The sequence below is a fragment of the Eptesicus fuscus genome, chromosome 9, assembly GCF_027574615.1.
Source record: "Eptesicus fuscus isolate TK198812 chromosome 9, DD_ASM_mEF_20220401, whole genome shotgun sequence".
NCBI classification, from domain to species: Eukaryota; Metazoa; Chordata; class Mammalia; order Chiroptera; family Vespertilionidae; genus Eptesicus; species Eptesicus fuscus.
The window spans coordinates 64,331,703-64,351,706 of record NC_072481.1 but is presented as its reverse complement, the minus strand read 5'-3'; the positions used below and the strand labels follow the sequence as shown (position 1 = coordinate 64,351,706).

The window sequence follows — 20,004 nt, the reverse complement described above, 5'->3', positions numbered from 1 at the left end:
ATCCTGTCCCAGCAATCCCAGACAGAATTAATCCTAGTGAAAAATGATGTCAACACACAAGGAGTTAAATGGACATATAAGGATGTTTCTTGTAACACTTTTTATAATACCAAGAAAAGAAATTATAAAGAAGCAAAAATAGGCTGGGGGCTTAATGGTCATTATTGGCATAACGGCTTAATAATTTATGATACATGCAAACTATGCAATATTATACAATTATCAAAATGAGTAAGTCAAACTTGTAAGTACGGACCTGGAAAGCTGTCTATGGTATTAACTGAAAAAAAAAGCAAAGTACATAATAACATGTATACCATAATCCCATATTCGTTTAAAAAAAAAACACACCTATATTGTGTGATATTGGTGTGTTGGTGTTTTTTTTTGAATTCCTGTTTATATAGTTAATTTCCCAAGTAGTCAATGAATACAACTAAGTTTTGAGCACATTTATTGCTCTGTTAGGGTTTCGCCATCAAAATACTCTTAAATCAAGGTACATAAAGCACTACCAGACAACACAATCTTTTGTAATCTTTTACAACACAACAGAAAAGATAAATAATAAAAACTACTTTTAAAGAGCAAAAGTGTTTAATAGTTTTTCTAATGCCAAAATAAAAATGCTTTTTTTAAAAAAATATATTTTATTGATTTTTTACAGAGAGGAAGAGAGAGGGATAGAGAGTTAGAAACATCGATGAGAGAGAAACATCGATCAGCTGCCTCCTGCACACCCCCTACTGAGGATGTGCCCGCAACCAAGGTACATGCCCTTGACCGGAATCGAACCTGGGACCCTTGAGTCCGCAGGCCGACGCTCTATCCACTGAGCCAAACCGGTCTCGGCAAAAATGCTTTTTTTTTTTTAAATATATTTTATTAATTTTTTACAGAGAGGAAGGGAGAGGGAGAGAGAGTTAGAAACATCGATCAGCTGCCTCCTGCACACCCCCTATTGGGGATGTGCCCGCAACCAAGGTACATACCCTTGACCGGAATCCAACCTGAGACCCTTCAATTCACAGGCCAATGCCCTATCCAGTGAGCCAAACCAGTTAGGGCTAAAATGCTTTTTAATACTGTGATTTTACACCACACTTTTTTTTTTTTCCTGTAGCAGAAATAAGCTATTTCAGTTGCTTCATTGGGTAATATAATTATGTTCATTATACAGATATAAACAAGAGCCAGACATTACACTAAACCAATTCCTTTGTGTCAGAAATTGGATTTTCTCAAAATGATATTCATTCTTCACAATGCAATTAACATATTACATTTTTAAAAATTCTATTCAAATTGCTAAATCTTAGTATGATCCTATCTAGTAAAGAGCGAATATGCAAATTGATCATCACGCCATCACAAAGGTGGCGTCACCCACAGGGGAGGCGGGATTTCCGTAACACAAGATGGCTGCACCCAAAGCGGAGGCCGAGTTTCCATAACGAGCCTTAAGGAGCAATTAGCAGGAATCTGAGGCTGCGAGGAGATGGGCCAGGGCAGGGGACCTGAGGCTGCTCCACCCGCCCAGCAGGACTTGACTGGGGATCTCAGGTCACGCCCCCCGCCCAGTGGGGCTTGACGGGAACCTCAAGCTGTGCCTCCCGCCCTGGTGCTGGTCCAGGGGACCTCAGGCCGTGCCCTTTGCCCCAGGCCAGGGGACCTGAAGCCGTGCCCCCCGCCCCGGCGCTGGCCCAGGGAACCTCAACGCGCACCCCCTGCCCTGGTGCCGGGCTGGGGGACCTCAGGCCATGCCCTTTGCCCCAGGCCAGGGGACGTGAGGCCGCACCCCCCGCCCCAGCGCTGGCCCAGGAAACCTCAGGCCACGCCCCCCACCCAGAGGGGCTTGACAGGGGACCTCAAGGCACACCCCCTGCCTGGTGGAGCTTGACAGGGGACCTCAAGGTGCGCCCCCCACCCTGGTGCTAGGCTGGGGGACCTCAGGCCGTGACCTTCGCCCTGGGCCGGGGGACCTGAGGCTGCACCCCCTGCCCACCGGGGCTTGACAGGGGACCTGAGGTTGCGCTCCCCACCCAACGGGACTTGACGGGGGTGGGGCCGGCCAGGTCTGGGTCTTGCGCAATTTCGAGGCATGCACAGGTGGGCGGGGACTTGACTCTGGGTCCTGCAGCGCGCCTGACTCTGACAGAAGGAAGATTTTCATATACATTTTACTAATTTTCTTTCATCTCTGACACTTCTATTACAGAGAAAGGGCAAATTGCAATATTAAAATATTTCCTCTAATTAATTCCCTTTTAATGTGCACGAATTTCATGCACCAAGCCACTAGTGTTAATATAAAGTCCCAAGCAGCCTGGTATAATTAAAGGAACACACTTGATTTGAAATCAGATGTAACCTGTGTTCAAACACTTACTAGCTATGTGGTCAAGTTATATAATCTAATACTTACTAGCTATGTGGTCAAGTTATATAATCTTTCAGACTGTTCCTGCATTTATAAAAAATGGCTTTCTATAATGTTCTTGAAAGATTAAATAAAAATATCACATATATATGTGCCTAGCACTGACTCTGGTTGTCAAACTACGCCTTCTTCTGCCTTCCTTTCCTAAGGAAGATTACTAACTGGCGACATCTGTTTTAGTACTGCCTTTTATAAGACTTTTTAATTCAAAAGATTACTGATATAAAGTAATACATTTTATTTGCCTTATTTTTGCATCTCTGGAGTATAAATTCAAGTGTCTTGTATTTCTTGGCTCATTTTTTTAGAATGATTTTGTTTGATCCATATTTATTGGAATTTAAATTTTCTCTCTTTTTTTTAAATTATATTGTGTTGATTTCAGAGAGGAAGGAGGGAGAGCATGAGATAGAAACATCGATCGGCTGCCTCCTGCACACCCTACACCAGGAATCAAGCCCACAACCTGGGCATGTTCCCTGACAGGGAATTGAACTGTGACCTCCTGGTTCATAAGTTGACATTCAACCACTGAGCCATGTTGGCCAGGCTAAAATTTTCTTTCTTGAAAAAAAAAAAAAAATCACACACAAAACAAAACAACCCACCACGTTATTTTCTAGCTGTGGCTCTCTACATCTTCAGATAACTCTCTTTTTAAAATCATTCAGGTTGTGTCTATGAAAACCACTTTCAATATTATGAAAAAAATGTTAGGCAAGGAGAGAAAATAAAAACTTGAAGTTATCCTAACCCACCGTAATGTGTCCAAAAATATAGCCATTCAACAAAGAATAAGTACAAACTTTAATTTTAACATGTCCAATTTCTCTAAGTCATTTTTTTTTTCTGTAAAGCTGGATCATTAATGAGGCCAGAATATGACCCTGGATGCTGCTAAATGGATCCAAACAAAAGAAAAAGTGTATTGACCAATCTTCAATACTTAAAGTGAATACTTTTCCATCATACAGGATTCATTAATAAAATCACAGTAAATAAATTTGATATCTCTTCAAAACTATAAAGGGTAAGTTTTCCCCTTGAGTTGAGGACTGGAATTATCCTTAACACCTCTTCAACTTTGGTTGCACTTCAATTGGATTTGATGCTCTTGGATAGATTGCTCTTTATATCTCCAAGGCTTTTTGCAAATTCTACCAAAACAACAAAGAGTCAGCTACCATTGACAATATTACAATTATTTCCTGATACATTTGTCTCAAATACTAATCACCACCCACAGCAGCATCTAGCTGTTACTTCTAAGTCTAAATTATACTGCTGCTGGTATTTTATTGCTTGCTTCTCAAAAAGTATTTAAAACGACACTGAGGTGAAAATGTATGCATAAAAACACTTCATATTACTTTTCCATATTCAAAGTACGGCCTCTTGAGCTGATTTTTAAGTGCCAAGTACATTTTTAAATCAAAATGTACCGCTCACATCCTTTTAACACCCCCTTGCCCATTCCGTGCTCCTCCCAAATGCCAAAGTTCCCTTCTACTCTGAAAGTACTTATTAAGTCTGTGCATTTTTCTGGTCTTTCACTTCACTCTCCAACTTTTTTGCATTTCAGACCTCCTCACCCATTAAAGTAAGCACTGTTAGCTCCTTAAGGTACTTAACTATATGGTTAACTTTTTGCATAATCCTGCTTTTCCCTTCATGAACTTAAACCTCAGTAATTCGGCGTCCCCTCCTCTAAAGTCATAAACATTGCCGCGAGGCAATGTACAGATACATATTCCTATCTCAAGCCCAAAATATTAATCAGTTTGGCACTACCAAAAATCAATTTAGAAGCCAGCATGCCTCGTTTCAGTATCTCGTTGAAGCGCTTTATTTGCTTTCCTGTCCTACCTGGACAGCTTATTTTCTCCCGTCGGTTGTGCGGTCCCTTGCTGCCCCCAGCACAGGAGTGCAACTCACTACAGCGCATTTCTTTTACTCACCATCATGCCCAGTATCTCCCTCCATTTCTGCGCATCTATCCCCAGGTGTACCTCCCCGTCCTCAAGATTCTGTATCCAGGTGCCCACATCTCAAACTAGAGTACCCCTCGCCTGACACTGCCCGGGCTTTCTGGACGACTTCTAAGAGAGCAAACACACAGGCTGCACGTTTCTGAGTTCGGATCTGTCTTGCTCTCTCCCCGTGGAATGCCTACTTTGGGGTAAGGTTTCGGCTCTAGGAAGCCCGACCTCGCTACCTCTGTCCCGTGACCTCGAGAGCCCAGCACAGCACTCGAGCTTTATTCACACTATTCTTGGAGCTTGTGCTCTCGATGTCTCCAGCTCCCTCTGCAACCTTCTTCAGCCTCTAGCCGCCAAACCGGACCCCAGGTTAGGCGAACGCCCGCTGGCTCGGGTTTGCAACGCCTCCCCGGCCCGGCCCCCCATTCCACACCACGCACTCAGCCCGGAGTGGCTCTGCTCCTCACCTAGCTTCGATCGGGACTCCTCCAGTTTCTGGATCTGGTTCTCCAAGAAGAGCATCGCCACCGCGAAGGCCACCACCGCCAGCAGCTGCAACTTGGGCGGCATCATAATCCTGAGGAGCCCCATGAAACCCGCTGCTCGGGATCAAGACATACCGCGGGGGGCGGGGAGCACAGCCCCGGAGGCGAGGAAGACGCCGGGAGGAGCCCACCGAGCCGGCAGAAAGGCAAGGAGAGCGCGACAGCGAGAGCACCACCGCAGCGACCCCCCTCTCTGCCTCCCAGTCCCCCGCCCCCAGGCGCCAGCACCAACGCCGCCGGTGCCCGCTTCTTCTCGGACGACTCGACGGCTGCCCCCTCCAAAAGCCCGCGCTGCAACACAGCGCGAAGCGGCTGCCGAGCTCTCGCCTCCCTCTACTGCCTCAGTCACCGACCCCCGCGCCTGCCTGCCTGCCTGCCTGCCTGCCTACCTTGCTCCCTTCCTTCCTTCCCTCCCTCCTTTGCTCGCGGCCGCGCGCTCCTCCGCCAGCGCTGCGGCTGCGGCTGCGCCGCCCCCGGCCCCGCCCCCTGCCCACCCCCCCGCCGCCACCCGGCGCACGCACCCACGTACGCTGCTTGGCAACCAGAGGCTCCACCCTCTGCTCCCGCTCGGTTGTGCTTATTGGACCGCGGAGCCCCAGCGCTTCGCTCTCGGTTCGCGTGACGGTTGGTTTCCTTTGCGATAGGCGTCAAGCAAAGCGGCCTCCGATTGGGTAGATTTGGAGCAGGAGGCTGGCCGAAACTGACGAGGGCGGAGCTTCTCGGCTGATTAGGCGACGTCGTGAATGAAAGGAAGGAACTCTTTAGAAGCACAGATTTGGGGAGTTTAGGAAAGTGCCTGATATGGGTTATGGAAAGGACCCACGATTTTATACGTATATCAAATGTAAAGATATCTGATCACCTTTAAGCTTCCGTATGCCCTGGGGTAATCCCTCTCTGCAGACTGACAGATTTGATGGCAACCGCTCTTAAGCAGCCCGTTTTAAGTCAGGCTCTGGAGTGGACTCCCCTGGCTGAGGGGACCTTGGGGCAGCCGGAGACCGAGGGGGGGTGGTAGCGATGGCGGCTGGACCGAGCGGATGGCTTGGGCCGGCGTTTGGGCTGAGGTTGCTGTTGGCGACCGTGCTTCAAGCGGTGAGTGGAGATCACCCCTCCGCGGCGGCCCCCTAGCGAGTGGGAGGGGCTGCGCTGAGGAAGACGGGTCGCTGGGTCACATTTGGGGGTCACACTTGAAAAGGGTGGAAGGACTGGGTTTCCGTAGCCACGGCTGCGGCCGGAGTGCGACGTGGCTGTTTCCTCATTTGATGCTTATCCTTCCCGGCTCGGGGTTCCTAACGGTTCTTTCTCCTGGCTTCCGAGTGGCTTGAGAATTTATCTTCTCTTGCAGAGTTCCTGCTAAAAAACAATCTGCAAATCACACCAACTGGGAGAAAGGCAATGAATCTTGGAAAGCAATGAAAATTGCTTTTTAACGGGAGGAAATAAAACCGTTCTTTAGGACAAGGTTCCCGAGCCTTAAAAGCCCGCAAGGCTTTGGTACAGGGTGTACTTCCTATTTACTCCTTTCTCTCAGTTTTCAGTGTTCCCTTAATTTAAAGACAGCCTTTATCTCCGTTCTCTGACATTCACACACCTGGATGCACTTCAGGGGTGGTGGATGGGTGTGGTTTTAAACAACATTGTTGCAATGAAAGCAGCTACTCTATACTAAAGCATAACTTATTTTTTAAATGGATTTTCTAAAATGATAGTCTTCATCTCGTTTGAAATCGGGTAGTATTACCCAAGGTGTTGTGTTTTTTTTTTAACTTCATTTTTCTTCAACAGAGCAGATGCGTATTTAATCTTTAAGGAAAGGCTAGTTTTTGCTGCTTTTCCTATTCACCACGAACAACTTAATATTGGTTAATTCCTCCTAAAAAGTTTGCCATCCGTGTTTTGCTGGGTGAGTAAAAACTTTTTTAATAGGCACTGTGCTGCGATCACACATTTCTTTTATCAGCTTAATTCTTCAGGTATTCTTACCAGCCTGCTGAGTTTTTTCCTAGGAGACCTGGGTTAACTGATTTGTCCAAGGTTTGGGGGAATTAGGGCCAATCGAAGGCCTCAGTAAATACCTCTGCTTTTCTTTCATCAAGGGGTTTGAGGGTCCTGCCTGTTTGCTTTTGCAGCCAGCCATAGGTAGAGGTGAATTATTTCCTTTTGTAGTTAGCATGACAGTACTCATTATTCAGGTTTTGATGCCTTAGAAATTACTGGGCGAACCCCTCTCTAAACTTTCTACCCAAGACTTTTTTTTTTTTTTTTTTTTTTGGCAAATGTTAGGTGATTTGAGTTCACCATCATGCAAAAATAAAAAGGAATAACATTCCAAGTTGCCTTCTCTTTATTTTCCTATCTCTGACTGTTTCATTATCTATGGCTGTATAATCATCTCAAAACTTAATGGCTTAAAGTAATGATTTCTCATGATTCTGAGCAGTTCCTTTGTTGATTGCCTCTGGCCTCATTTATGCAGCTGTCCTGTGCTAGTAGGTCAGCTGGACTGAAAGATCTGAGATGGCTTCATGTTTAGTCGGTGCTTACTGGCAGCTGAGGCCGCTTGGATCTCCTCCATGTCCCCTCTCATCCTCCAGTAGGCCAGACCACTTCTTTTCCTGGCGGTCTCAGGGCAGCACTCCTAAAGAGCAAAAGCTGCAATGCGCCCTAAAGCCTAGCCTTGGAAATCACTTCAAGTCACAATATTTGTCAAAGCAAATCACAAGAGCCATCTAGACTTCAAGGATGGGGAAATAGACTCCATCTCTCCATGCGAGGAGTGACATAGTCACATTGCAGAGAAGGGTACATACCAGGATAAAAGGAATTTATGCCCATTAAACAATCTACCACAGTGATCATCCACACAGAATTTAACTAAATTTCTCTCAAATCCATCCACTTATTCTTAACCCCTTATTCAGGCCACCATCATCTCCCTCCTTAGAAATAGCCTTTTGGTTCACCCTTTGAGTTATCAGAATTTAAATGGTTGACTTTGGCTTCCCAATAGCCTAAACCAGAAATTACTCATTTTCAATTTTCTCTTGCCTGGTCTGGGTGCCTCAGTGGTTGAGTGTGGACCTATGAACCAGGAGGTCACAGTTCGATTCCCGGTCAGGGCACATGCCCAGGTTGTGGGCTCAGTCCCCAGTAGGGGGGGGGGGGGCATGCAGGAGGCAACTGATCCATGATTCTCTCTCATCATTGATGTTTCTCTCTCTCTCCTTCTCCCTCTCTGATATCAATAAAAATACATATTTTTAAAAAATTCTTCTCTCACTCTCTGAATCCAGTTAGTCATCAAACCCTTAAAAATCTCCAAGCCAATCCACTTAATCCATTCTCTAGTTGGGTACTACCTAAATTCAAGCCACCATCTCTGCTTGCCTGGAATTACCACACCAGCTTCCTTAACAGGTCTCCCCATCTCTTTCTTCCCTTTTCAATCCAGTCTCCACAATGCATTCAAAGTCATCTTTCTGGAACGTAGCTGTCCTTATTAAAATTCTTCTATGGCTCTCTGCTGCCTTTTTTGGTGGGTAGTGGGGGAGAGGACATTTATTGGGTAAATTAGAGGTAGAAAAAGTAATTCCTAGAATCAATGGGCTTAGGAAATAAGTTATAGAGGTAAGGGGTGAGAAAGGGAAAGGCATAGGCATATTCCCAGCTTGTTTTTAAGATGGTCTGTCCTCCTTCACTTTCCTTAACAAGGCCTGTTGACCTGATACTTGTCTATCTGGACTTAATTCCCAGTGTTTACCTCTTTGGGGAGTGCAAAAATGTAGAGGTGTTCTCCCTGATCAAGCCTAAAGTAAGGTGTTTAAAAAATACAAGACTTAACTTATCATCCATTTCCAGATTTGCAAAAGAAGATATACAGTACTCTTTCCTCTATCATCAAACTTCATGCTGTATTACACAGACCCCCAATCTTTACTGCACCATATGGCTCTGTGTATGTGTCTGTACTCCACTGTCTCTGCTCCCATGGTAATTAGAATGTAGCTGAAGGGAATACAGGGACTGTTTTATATAGTGCCTTACATGTACTTGTTCATTGAAATCCCTCTGAAGTATGACTAACTTCCTATTTATTTGTTCCTTCTTATTAAAGTCATCAGGATATCTGTAGTTTGTGTAGAGCAGTGAGTGTAGCGTGGTAATGATCCCCGACTCCTACTGATACAAAATGACTCTGAAAATACAAAGGGAGTCCTGAGCAGTCCCCCCTTCTTGAACTGTTTTGACTTCCCTAAGATTTATTCCTGTCTCTTCTTTAATGACTAGTGTTTTTAAGAAAAGGCGGAAATAAAATCCTTGAAAATGAAAAGGGAGGTGTGTGTGGAGGATTGTTGAAAAACATTTAGAAGTTAGAAAAACTGCATTTCACATTTAGCCTGAGGGAGTGCAAAAGACCAGGTGGAATAAGTAGTTTTCAGTAATAAAAATGAACTAAATATCTGTAACCTGACATTGAATAAAAAGAGAATAAGAATATCTCAGCTCCTTGAGGTTGAGCTGATGAAATGAATAGAGAATTTTGTTCCCACTTTAATTCACACCTCTGAGTCCTTACACTAGACAAGTTGAGTTTTTATCACTGTCTATGCCTCTGAATAGCTCTAATTTAAAGCAGTCGTGGTTATCAGCTTTTCAGTGAGGTAACAACTGAGAGAATAGAAAGTGATTTAATATGAAAATATATTCTGAGTATGTTTAAGCAATAGAAAAGTAATATTTTAGTATGGCCTAAGGGAGCGGTTTCTAGAGTGCCCCAGAACTAAGTGGTATTCAATTCTTCATTCAGCTCATGTATAATTGTCTACATTCAGAAAGGCACTATACTGACAGCAGTATAGATGATACTGTGTGTCATTGGTTCTGACACAACTCCCACTCCTATTCTTCAAAAGTTAACATCTGGATCAGTCTTATTTCAGTGGGTAACACCGTTATAATTGTCAGCATTTTTGCTGTTATTCTTAGTGGTCCATACAAGAATGGTGCATCATGGATTCTGGGAAACATAGTAGTTAATAACAGTGGTTACGGGTTTTGCAGGCAGGCCAGGATTAGAATCTTGATGCTGCCACCTATTGTTTGCTGTGTTGTCTTACTTAGACAAATTACTTTAACTGTCCTAAGCCTCTGTTTACTTCTCTGTAAAATGGAGATAATACCTTCTTCTTAGGGTAGTTAAGATTAAATAAAATGATGATGTGAAGTGTTTAATAAGTGGTGTAAGAGCTTGATGTTTCTTGTATTCATTTTCATGGGGTTCATTTATTTAGTCTCAAATTTGCAATCTTTTTGAAATAATGTGAGAAGCCTATTATTTTTCATAGAGTAAAGGCCAGTAGCAATGTACAATGCATGGAGGAGAGAATGGCGTCTCTTAGCATGTCAATCCTACTTTGAATTGGGGAAAGTTAAACTGTTAACCATTTGTACGCCATAAGCATCTATAGACGCAAGTGGCGGACCTTTTCTTAATTAAATTCAAAATATTGTGGCTGTTAACTGGTTAAATGGTTAACCCAATCAGGGTTATCCTACCCTATCCTTAGAATCTATGTCTTTTTTTACAGGTGTGGCTACTTATTTTAAAATTTAATATTTAACCTTAATGTGCACATTTAAATGCTGTTTAGTTGCTTTTTGGTAATAAAAAGATAAGTAGGCATAATTTTGAACTCCTCTTCTGTATTTTTAGCATTTAGTGTTTATCTTGAAGTGCTTAAAAATATGTTCTAATGTCCTCAGATTCAAAGCTTGAATTTGCCAAACCAATGGTAGAAGAACCAGAAAAAATTTTCACTCATGAAACTCAAGATACATTGTATCTCCCATACACTTATTCTGTATCCTATGTCTAAACAATGATTAAAACATAAGTAGGTTGTTTTTTTTTACCCTCACTTGTGGATATGTTTTTCATTGATTCTACAGAAAGAGGAAGGGGGGGTGAAAGAGAGAGAGAGAGAGAGACTATCAATTGGCTGCCTCTAGGACTCACCCTGATCCGGAATCGAACCCACAACCATGCGGTGCAGAGAACAATGCTTTAATCAATTCATAAATACTGATTTGTAGTTATTAAGTATGCTTTCACAGTGGAAGGTGGGAATAATGCTAACATTTATTAAGTACCCACTCTGTGCTTGTTCTCTTTCCCTTGTCAAAACTCTGAGATTTCTATTCAGAAACTAAAAGGTAAGGTTGCTCTGTGCTGGATTTAAATCAAGATGTTGTCAGACTTCAATACATGTTTTGTATATTCATGCCACCTGTCAGTTGGTGCTCAATAAATGTAAGAATAAAATCAAGTAGTACGATCGCATGATTATTCATTTGAGGAATTCATTATAGCTGAAAAGTGTAATGGGATTGGAGAAGTAATTAGAGGTACAACTGTCAGTGACCATTTAAAAGCCACTGAGGCAGGAAAAGATTTGAGAGCTCTCTAAGAAACAAAATTACCAAAACTTGTTAACTAATTGGTTGTAAGAATGGTGAAAAGTGTGCAATCTGGAATGACTGACCTGGGCAACTTCCTGGTCAGGGAAAATGGTACCATTTTTACTGAATTACATTGGGTAGGAATAGATTTAAGGAGAAAAGGGTAAGTTTCACTCTTGGATATTTGGGGGGAGGGAGTGGCTTTGTTTTTTTGTTTGTTTTTTCACTGTTGGAGTTTTTTAATTTGCAGTGCCTTTTGCAACATCTAAATAAGACATCAAGTAGTCTGTTGGCGTTGGAAGCTTGCCATTCAAGAAAAAGACTTGGGAGTTTCCAGTAAATCAGTGTTTAAAGCCATGGGGGAGAAAAAGTTGCTTGTGAAAGTATATACACCAAAGAGAGAACCAAAAATAGAAATGGCAAACAATAACATTTAAGAAATGCATAGAAGAGGAAGGAGGAGGGGGACAAGCCCATGGAAGGGGCAACTAGAGGAGAACAGTTTTGAATGCCTTTGCATTAGTGATTTTGGGCAAGTTTAGATGAGTGGTAAAATCAGAAATCAGACTAGAGTAACATTGTAGAAATGGTGGAATGTGGGGAGAACAATTAGAATGTAGGGCTTGCATACACCAAAGAATTACCATTACTGGTAAAATTAAGTCCCTATGAAGATGGCAGAGGCTAGAATCTGAAGCACAGGTAGAGGGATTGAGTTTAGACAGATACATGTACTAGTATGCCCCATTCACTGAAACATGAAAGAAGAATGGGTGAGGGAAACGGACTAATATTTCTGAAAGCCTACTTTTGCCAGTCATTCTGATTGATTACATAAGTCATTTCATTTTTTAACTGCAAACTATTTTATGTAGGAAGTACTGTTCTTTGCTTTATCAGTGAGAAAATTAATGCTTAGAGAGGTTGTCTTGTCCATTGTCACACATTTTGTAAGTGGGGGAGCTAGTACCTAAACTCCAAAGTTTTATTTCTGATGTGCTCCTGTTCTTTCCCACTCCCCTTTCCACTCTTCCTCTCCTGCACGTGAGTGAAGATAATTCTGTAGGATGTGGTAGGGGCCAAAATAGAAGTTAATGTTACTCCATAGATCCATATAAACAGGTATTAAGTTTTTTAATATAATGGAAATTTGTTTTTAAAAACTATTGAATATTTAATAAAAGATATTATATGCAATATACATATCTAAAGAGATAATATATCTTTTAATCCATATTTTAGCTAAATGTGAATGATGACACATTTTTAAGAAAAGTTATATGGGGATGAGTAGGGGGGAACAAAGACTCATATAAGATTATGGAGTAACTTATCTCCAGTGTGTTAGATTTTGACAATCCTGGTTTCTCTCTTTTGGGAAATTTTATAATGTAAATATGGAATTAAGTTTTGTTTCTATTTTTTATTTTCAGGTATCTGCCTTCGGGGCAGAGTTTTCATCAGAGGCTTGCAGAGAGTTAGGCTTCTCCAGCAACTTGCTCTGCAGCTCCTGTGATCTTCTTGGACAGTTCAACCTGCTTCAGCTGGATCCTGACTGTAGAGGATGCTGTCAGGAAGAAGCACAATTTGAAACCAAAAAGGTATTATTTTCTAGTATCTCTCTCCCATTAGATGTTTTAGTTAAGATAAGGTAAAATACTAAATCAGCTTAAATATACTGTATATAAAGAAGTCTTCAGCTTTTACATTTTGTAGTTTTAGAAACTCAAATGGATTTCTTTCCTGTCTCGTTAGATCAAAACAAACAGGAAGGAAAAGTACGATTACATGCCAAGACCCCATGCTATCATGTTGTCTTGCAGAGGAGGAGCAGAATTACTATAGTATAACATGCTTGGATCCTGAAGCTCCACTTTCTTTCCAAGAAATGGCCACATGAAGTCAAAGAAATAATTGATCAGATGCTTTTATTCAAAAATCAGTTTTATAATGAAATTTGGGATGAAAACAAAACACCCATTATCTGGCACAAAATTATAGAAAAGAAATTACAATTTTTAATCTGGTTAACAAAGAATATGATCTGTTAATTTACACACATATTACTAGTATTTCCAGGCACAACCTCACCTTTAACACCAAGGTTAGGTAGCTCTAACTGTTCAATAAAATCTGCTATGTTTTGACCCACTGTTGAAATTAGTAACTTCCTTAATTTTTTTAATGTTATTGGACACGCACTTATTTAAAATATCCTAAATATTTACAAAAGTAAATCAAGTATCACTTCTGTTTCTCAAGTGTCAAAGTTAACTACTTCACAATGTATAGGTTCACAGTAAGAAGGTATGCATACAACCATATACACCCATTTTGCATAGGAATGGTTCTAAATATACATGTAAAGAACCTAACACTGAAGTATTATGCCTTACTAGCCACTCCATAGTGCCAGATGTGCCATTATACAGAAACAGGTGTAATTGTACAAGCATTATCTAACATACAAATTAGTGCTCATTATCCAAGATGACATCTTCATGAGGGATGCCCAGTTTAATGTTTCTAGACAAGATAGTAATTCTTAGTCTATGTAAACCATTAGTTCAACAGCCTTATTCATTGAAAATATACAGTGAACTTAAAATATATTTCAATAAATTAAAAAACTTTCTTAATTGTTAAATCTTTTTATTACAGTCCTTAGATTTCTTAAAATTGTAAAGTACCCTGAAAAGATCATTTATATTATTCAGATGAGTAAAATAATGGTGGCATCTCTATGTTTGGGGATGAGTAAAATAATGGTGGCATCTCTATGTTTCCTTTTAATATTTTTTCACTTCTACATAGTGAGGTGTTAAAATACATTTAAGGATTAACAGTTTGTAAAGCTTTCAGACAGTAATTGTATCTTCTCATTATTAGGTAGTAAAAGTTTATTTCTAACACTAAGTACAATTTTATAGTTCTAAAAAAAAAATAAGCAGAAAAGCTTTAAAAATGTTAGTATTCAACCATAATTTCATACTTGATTTCTTGGTTGTCAACCTGAAATTTCCAGTGTTCCAAAATTGGCTTTCAAGTCTTCCGTGTTTTTCATTTTCTTGTTTCAAATATACCAATAATATAGTTTAATGTTTAGGAGATTTCCATAATATGTTAGTCATTTTTCCTGAAAATGAAATTTAAACAAGTTTACACAGGACTTAGTTTAGTAGGACCCTTCCCCCTTGTTTTGTTGTTGTTGTTGTTTTGTTTGTTTTGTTTTGTGGATTTTTTGTTTGTTTGTTTTTGATGGGATAAATTGCTGAATGAATCTGTATAAGTCATCCTCTCATCTTTAAGCTACTATTCTATGGTTTTCCAAGGTCTGTGCACTGTTCAACCAATAGTTATTATTTCCCAAGACACAAAACTTCAAGGATTGAATAACAAGGGGTGTTCTATAATAAACAATTTTTACGACACACACTCCCTTATAATTAAAAGTCAGTTGAGAGGTTCTGCCCTTTGACTGAAATCAAATGTGCCTAAACCAGTGATGGGCAACCTTTTGAGCTTGGTATGTCAAACTTCGACAAAAAACTGAGCATAACTCGGGTAGTGTGTCACTTTGAGGAAAAAACATTATTTCACGATATTTATAGTTTAAATAACATAAATGTTTCATCCTCAGCATGCGGCCGCCTCAGCGGCTGCGTGTCATCAGAAATGGCACTGACACGCGTGTCAGAGGTTCGCCATCACTGGCCTAAACTATAAACTAAGTGTATAAAAAAGTTATTTTTACTTATTGCCCTTTCTCAGTAGTATTTTTAATCTAACACTTGATAAGCAGATTTCAGACGTTTAAAAAAGTTTTAGAAAAGAAAAACTTAAAAGTGTTGTTGTTTTTTTAACTCTACAGATTGAGAAGAGATTTCTTTTATTTGAATTTTGGAACATCTTGGTCTCATTCCCAGAATACCAGTAGAAGCCTAGGCTACAGATCCCCAAATTATACCATAACTGGTTCTGGAAAATAGCTCAATAGTTCAGGTATTTGCCATAGGGCTTTTTCTTTCTTTCTTTTTTCACTTAAAAATCTACTTTATAGGTAATACTAAAACATAATAAAATTATTCTCAATAATTATTATAATTCATTAGATTCAAATAAATGGACCTAAATACGTAGTGCATAAAATAATTTTAAGAATATAGTCAGATCCTCTCCACTTCTCATCCTGTTACCTAGTTGGAGTTAGACTAATGCTAATTGGCCATCTTTATATAGTAGCATTCCCATTTTCTATGTGTATCATATTCTGCCTTCACATTTACCTGCACTCTAAGCAAGCCAGAGAGTACAGAGGTAATATTATCATGTGGATAGTTCAGTGGAAGTTTATCCCTTTCTCTCCTTTTATGAGAGTTTTTGAAGAGTTCCGTTTTCATCTCAGCTTCCTTGCTTACTAGCTTTGTGACTTCTAACCAGCAAATCATTCCAGGATTTTCAGTTTTATTGAGATAATTAGATTATCTCATATTTGAGTGTTTCTTTTACCTTGGTTATGTGCTAAAGTGTTATCTACTTAATCCTCACAATAACTATAATGTAAGTACTATTATCTATATATATAATCTATATATATAAAAGGCTAATATGCAAAGTGTCCCCTCAGGAGTTTGACCGGGAGTTTGGTTGCTTGCACTAACCACCAGGGGGTGCCAGCCAGCAGCCAGAAGGCCCTGATCGGCCCTGATCGCCGGCCAGGCCTAGGGACCCTACCCGTTCATGAATTTCGTGCACCAGGCCTCTAGTTCCTATATAACAGAAGAGAAAACGAGGGTATAATCTGCCCTAAGTTACCCAACAATTGGGTGCCACAACTTGATTTTATCTCAGGTCTATTTGACTTTAGAGCCCCAAGCTTTTAAACCTCTACACTATTTTGCCTCTCATCTTGAAAATGTTAATAGTAACTGTAAAAAAATGAATTGAGTTACATGGAAAACACCAGATTGGCTTTCTGAAGGTCAGCATTTATAGTTCATTTTGTTAACATAATTCCTTCACTACTACTTATTTAAAATTATGAGATTCTTTTTTTTTTGGGGGGGGGGAGTCACTAGGGGAAAAAGGGAGGGGGAACATCTGTAATACTTTCAACAATAAAAAACTTTTAAAAAATAAGTCATGTAACTTTTCTCAATTCTGGTAAAAGAATCAAAACATTTAGTTACTTTCAGTTTACTTGGAAATTCTGTAGCCAATTAAGAGTAATTTAGAAGTCAACTTAAATAGCATTATTCAAGATAGTAGCAAATTTTAAGCTTTAGCCTATCAGAAATAGAATGTTATTAGTGTATAAAACTTAGAAGAATGAATTAAAGTTAAGCTAACTATGCATGAAATTGTAACCACTAAAGAAATTTCACAGTTGTTAAAATACTGCACTTTATTGTATTGTCTGTAGTATCAATACATGAACTGATTTCTTCAAAGGAAACTAAATATAAATGTCTTCAACAGATTATTCTAATTATAATATAAAAACATTCTCAAAAAAGCTTTTTTTACTTATCTAAATAATGTTTGGCAACAGTTCAAATTCAGTTTAAAAATCACTAAGGCTCCTGAGTAGCAACAATAGTAAATAATGACACAAATATTTACTTAATAGCCACTAACATTAAGTGCATATTATACGAAGGTGCTGTTCTAAGCACATTATATAAATTAATTTATATAATCCTTATAACAACTCTGTAAGGTAAGTACCATTATTATTCCCATTTCATAGTTGAGTCTGCTATAAATATATGTATCATATATTTGTGTAACAAGTTTTAAAGTTTGTTTTGTGTAGTTATTTAATTGAATTGAAAATATTTAAATATTGTGTTTTCTAAGTGTGACATTTAATCTGGCTTTTTTTTTTAATATATTTTTATTGATTTCAGAAAGGAAGGGAGAGGGAGATAGAAACATCAATGATGTGAGAGAATCATCGATTGGCTGCCTCCTGCACACCCCACCTTGGGGATCGAGCCCACAACCCAGGCATGTGCCCTTGACCAGAATCGAACCCAGGACCCTTCAGTCCGCCAGCGGATGCTCTATCCACTAAGCCAAACCAGCTAGGGCCATCTGGCTTTAATATGAACAATAAATGTAGTCAATTTTTTTAGGTATTTACTAATTAGGGCCAGCTTCTATATAAGCATATTAAAACATTCTGTCTCATTTGCATATTATATTTAAAAAGGACATAAGCCCTTAAAGTAATTCATTATTTATCCTCAGGTTATTTTATAACTACATTTTCTAGACATACCTACCTACCTCAGAGCCAAAATAAACTTTCCACACTAAATATATCTTCTTAGTATAGGCTCTGAGAATGCCAAAATAAGACAATAGTCATTGTCCTTGAAAAGTAGAAGAAATAGGGAAAATAGACTACTAGAATGTAGTTAGCAGCATATTCTCTTAAGCTAAAACCTAATATCCAGTGTTATAAAGGTAACCACTAAAAGAATCAGAAATAAAAGTTGGAAGAATATAGGCATCAATAAATCTCTTAAAGTTGATATATTGAGAACTATAGATATAATCACGTTAATCATTATGGAAGTGACCAACAAAAGAAGTAAAAATAAACTGTTCAAAATTTATTAAGTGGGGATGGGAGGCAGAGGAAAATTTTTACTTATTTTATACCCTTCTGTACTGTGTTTTGTTTTTTTTTTTCAGTTATTATTTACAGATGCATTGATTTCTTTAAAGAATTTAGTGGAAAAAAAGGATGGAAAATTGTATGTTATGTTTTTCATCATCATAATAAAAAAAAGAATTCAGTGAGATGTGTACTGTAAACAAAAAAGATTCATGTGCTATGAAAGCACACAGAAGGTCCCTGGCCAGTGTGGCTCAGTTGGTTGGGGCATCCTCCCTTATACCAGAAAGTAGCGGGTTTGATTCCACTCGGGGAACATACCTGGGCTGCTGATTTTATCCCTGGTCAGTACGGGAGGCAACCCATTAATGTTTTCTCTCTAGCTCTCTCGCTCTCTCTCTCTCTCTTCCTCTCTCTCTCCCCTTCCTCTCTCTCCCTCCCTTTCCTCTCTTTAAAGTCAATTAAAAGAAAACACAGAAGGAAGGTTATAACCATTTTACAGGTCAGGTAAATATTACCACCTGTTTATATAGAAGTTGATGCCTATGATAAGTTAGAAAAATAACAAGGGAAAGATCATAAGATCACCTCTGGCAGAAGGAAAAGTTGATGAAAAGGCAGTCATGAGAAAGATGGCCATCTAAGATAAATCAGATAGCTTGATTATGATGAAAGATGGTGACTATTAAGTAGGACCTATGTATGTACCTTGCTCAATAAATTTGAACTCTATCCTATAAGCAGGGAAGAAAATTAAAGAATTTTAAAAACAATGGACTGGCATCAGATTCAGAATTTAATAACTTTAGTTGTTGGTGTAAACCATAGTTGATAGGGCAGAGGGGAATACTGTTGCTGGAAAAAAAATATATAGCAGAATATAGGGGCTTAAGCCAACATATTGCTAGTAAAGATGGAGAAGGAACAGTTCTAAAAAAGATTTAGGCAAAAAATAAAACTTAAAGGATTTATTTATTTAACTGGATTGGACGGGGAAGGGATGAGTGAGAATGCTTCCCAGTGTTCTTACTTGAGAAACCTATCACCCTACCCAAGAAAGCTATAATGGACTTCAACTAGTTATAAGGTAGCCCCTCAAGGCAGTGGTGGATGGGAGAAGGGGCAGCAACAGAGGGTAACTTTTTTTAAAATTCTTTATTGTTTAAAATATTACATAAGTTTCCTTTTTCCCCCATTGACCTCTCCCCAGCCGCCCCCACCCCCCAGCACATGCCCTCACCCCTCTACTGTCTGTGTCCATTGGTTATGCTCATATGCATGCATACAAGTCCTTTGGTTGATCTCTTACCCTCTCACCCCCACCTTCCCTCATAGTCTAAACTTTTTTTTAAATGTATTTTTATTGATTTCAGAGAACAAGGGAGAGAAAGAGAGAGATAGAAACATCAGTGATAAGAGAGAATCATTGATCGGCTGCCTCCTGCACGCCCCCTCTACTGGGGATCGAGCCCTCAATCTGGGCATGTGCCCTGACCGGGAATCTAACCGTGACCTCAACCACTGAACCACACTGGCCGGGCCAGAGGGTAACTTTTAATAAAGCATACTTCTTAGCAACAAACTGCATTTGCAGTTTACTTTTTGAAGAAATGTGTTAAAAGTTTTAATTTAGAAGGCCATGAATTCTAAAATTGATAGTATACTTATCAAACAGTAGGCAAAAATAAAAATGTGTGTAATGGCCTAGTCTTTTGTTCAAATTTTATATTGTTGCTCTTAAGTTTTGAATTATACTGTTACGGGTTTTGGATTATTATAGGCTTGTTTTTGTATCTGTTTTTTTTTTGTTGTTGTTGTTTAATCCTCTCCTGAGGGCATGTTCATTGATTCTGAGAGAGAGAAAGAGAGAAACATCCCTGTGAGAAACATCAGTCGGTTGCCTCCCCCACGCACCCTGACTGGGCCTGGAGATCAAACCCAAAACCCAGGCAT

The 20,004-nt window shown here is 39.7% G+C and overlaps 2 protein-coding genes across 3 annotated transcripts in view; one reads left to right on the top strand and one right to left on the bottom strand.

Annotated features, from left to right (window-relative positions):
- Positions 1-5,345, bottom strand: part of HS2ST1 (heparan sulfate 2-O-sulfotransferase 1) — a 185,265-nt gene extending 179,920 nt beyond the window's left edge. For both annotated transcript variants that reach the window (XM_028134326.2, XM_008157783.3), the window contains exon 1: positions 4,887-5,345. In XM_028134326.2, the coding sequence (XP_027990127.1) occupies positions 4,887-5,010 (124 nt within the window). In that variant the 5' untranslated portion in view covers positions 5,011-5,345. The remainder of the gene's footprint in view (positions 1-4,886) is intronic.
- A 424-nt stretch (positions 5,346-5,769) lies between these two features.
- Positions 5,770-20,004, top strand: part of SELENOF (selenoprotein F) — a 28,415-nt gene continuing 14,180 nt past the window's right edge. The window contains exons 1-2 of the mRNA XM_008157782.3: positions 5,770-6,059; positions 12,860-13,027. Coding sequence (XP_008156004.3) covers positions 5,985-6,059; positions 12,860-13,027 — 243 coding nt within the window. The 5' untranslated portion in view covers positions 5,770-5,984. The remainder of the gene's footprint in view (positions 6,060-12,859; positions 13,028-20,004) is intronic.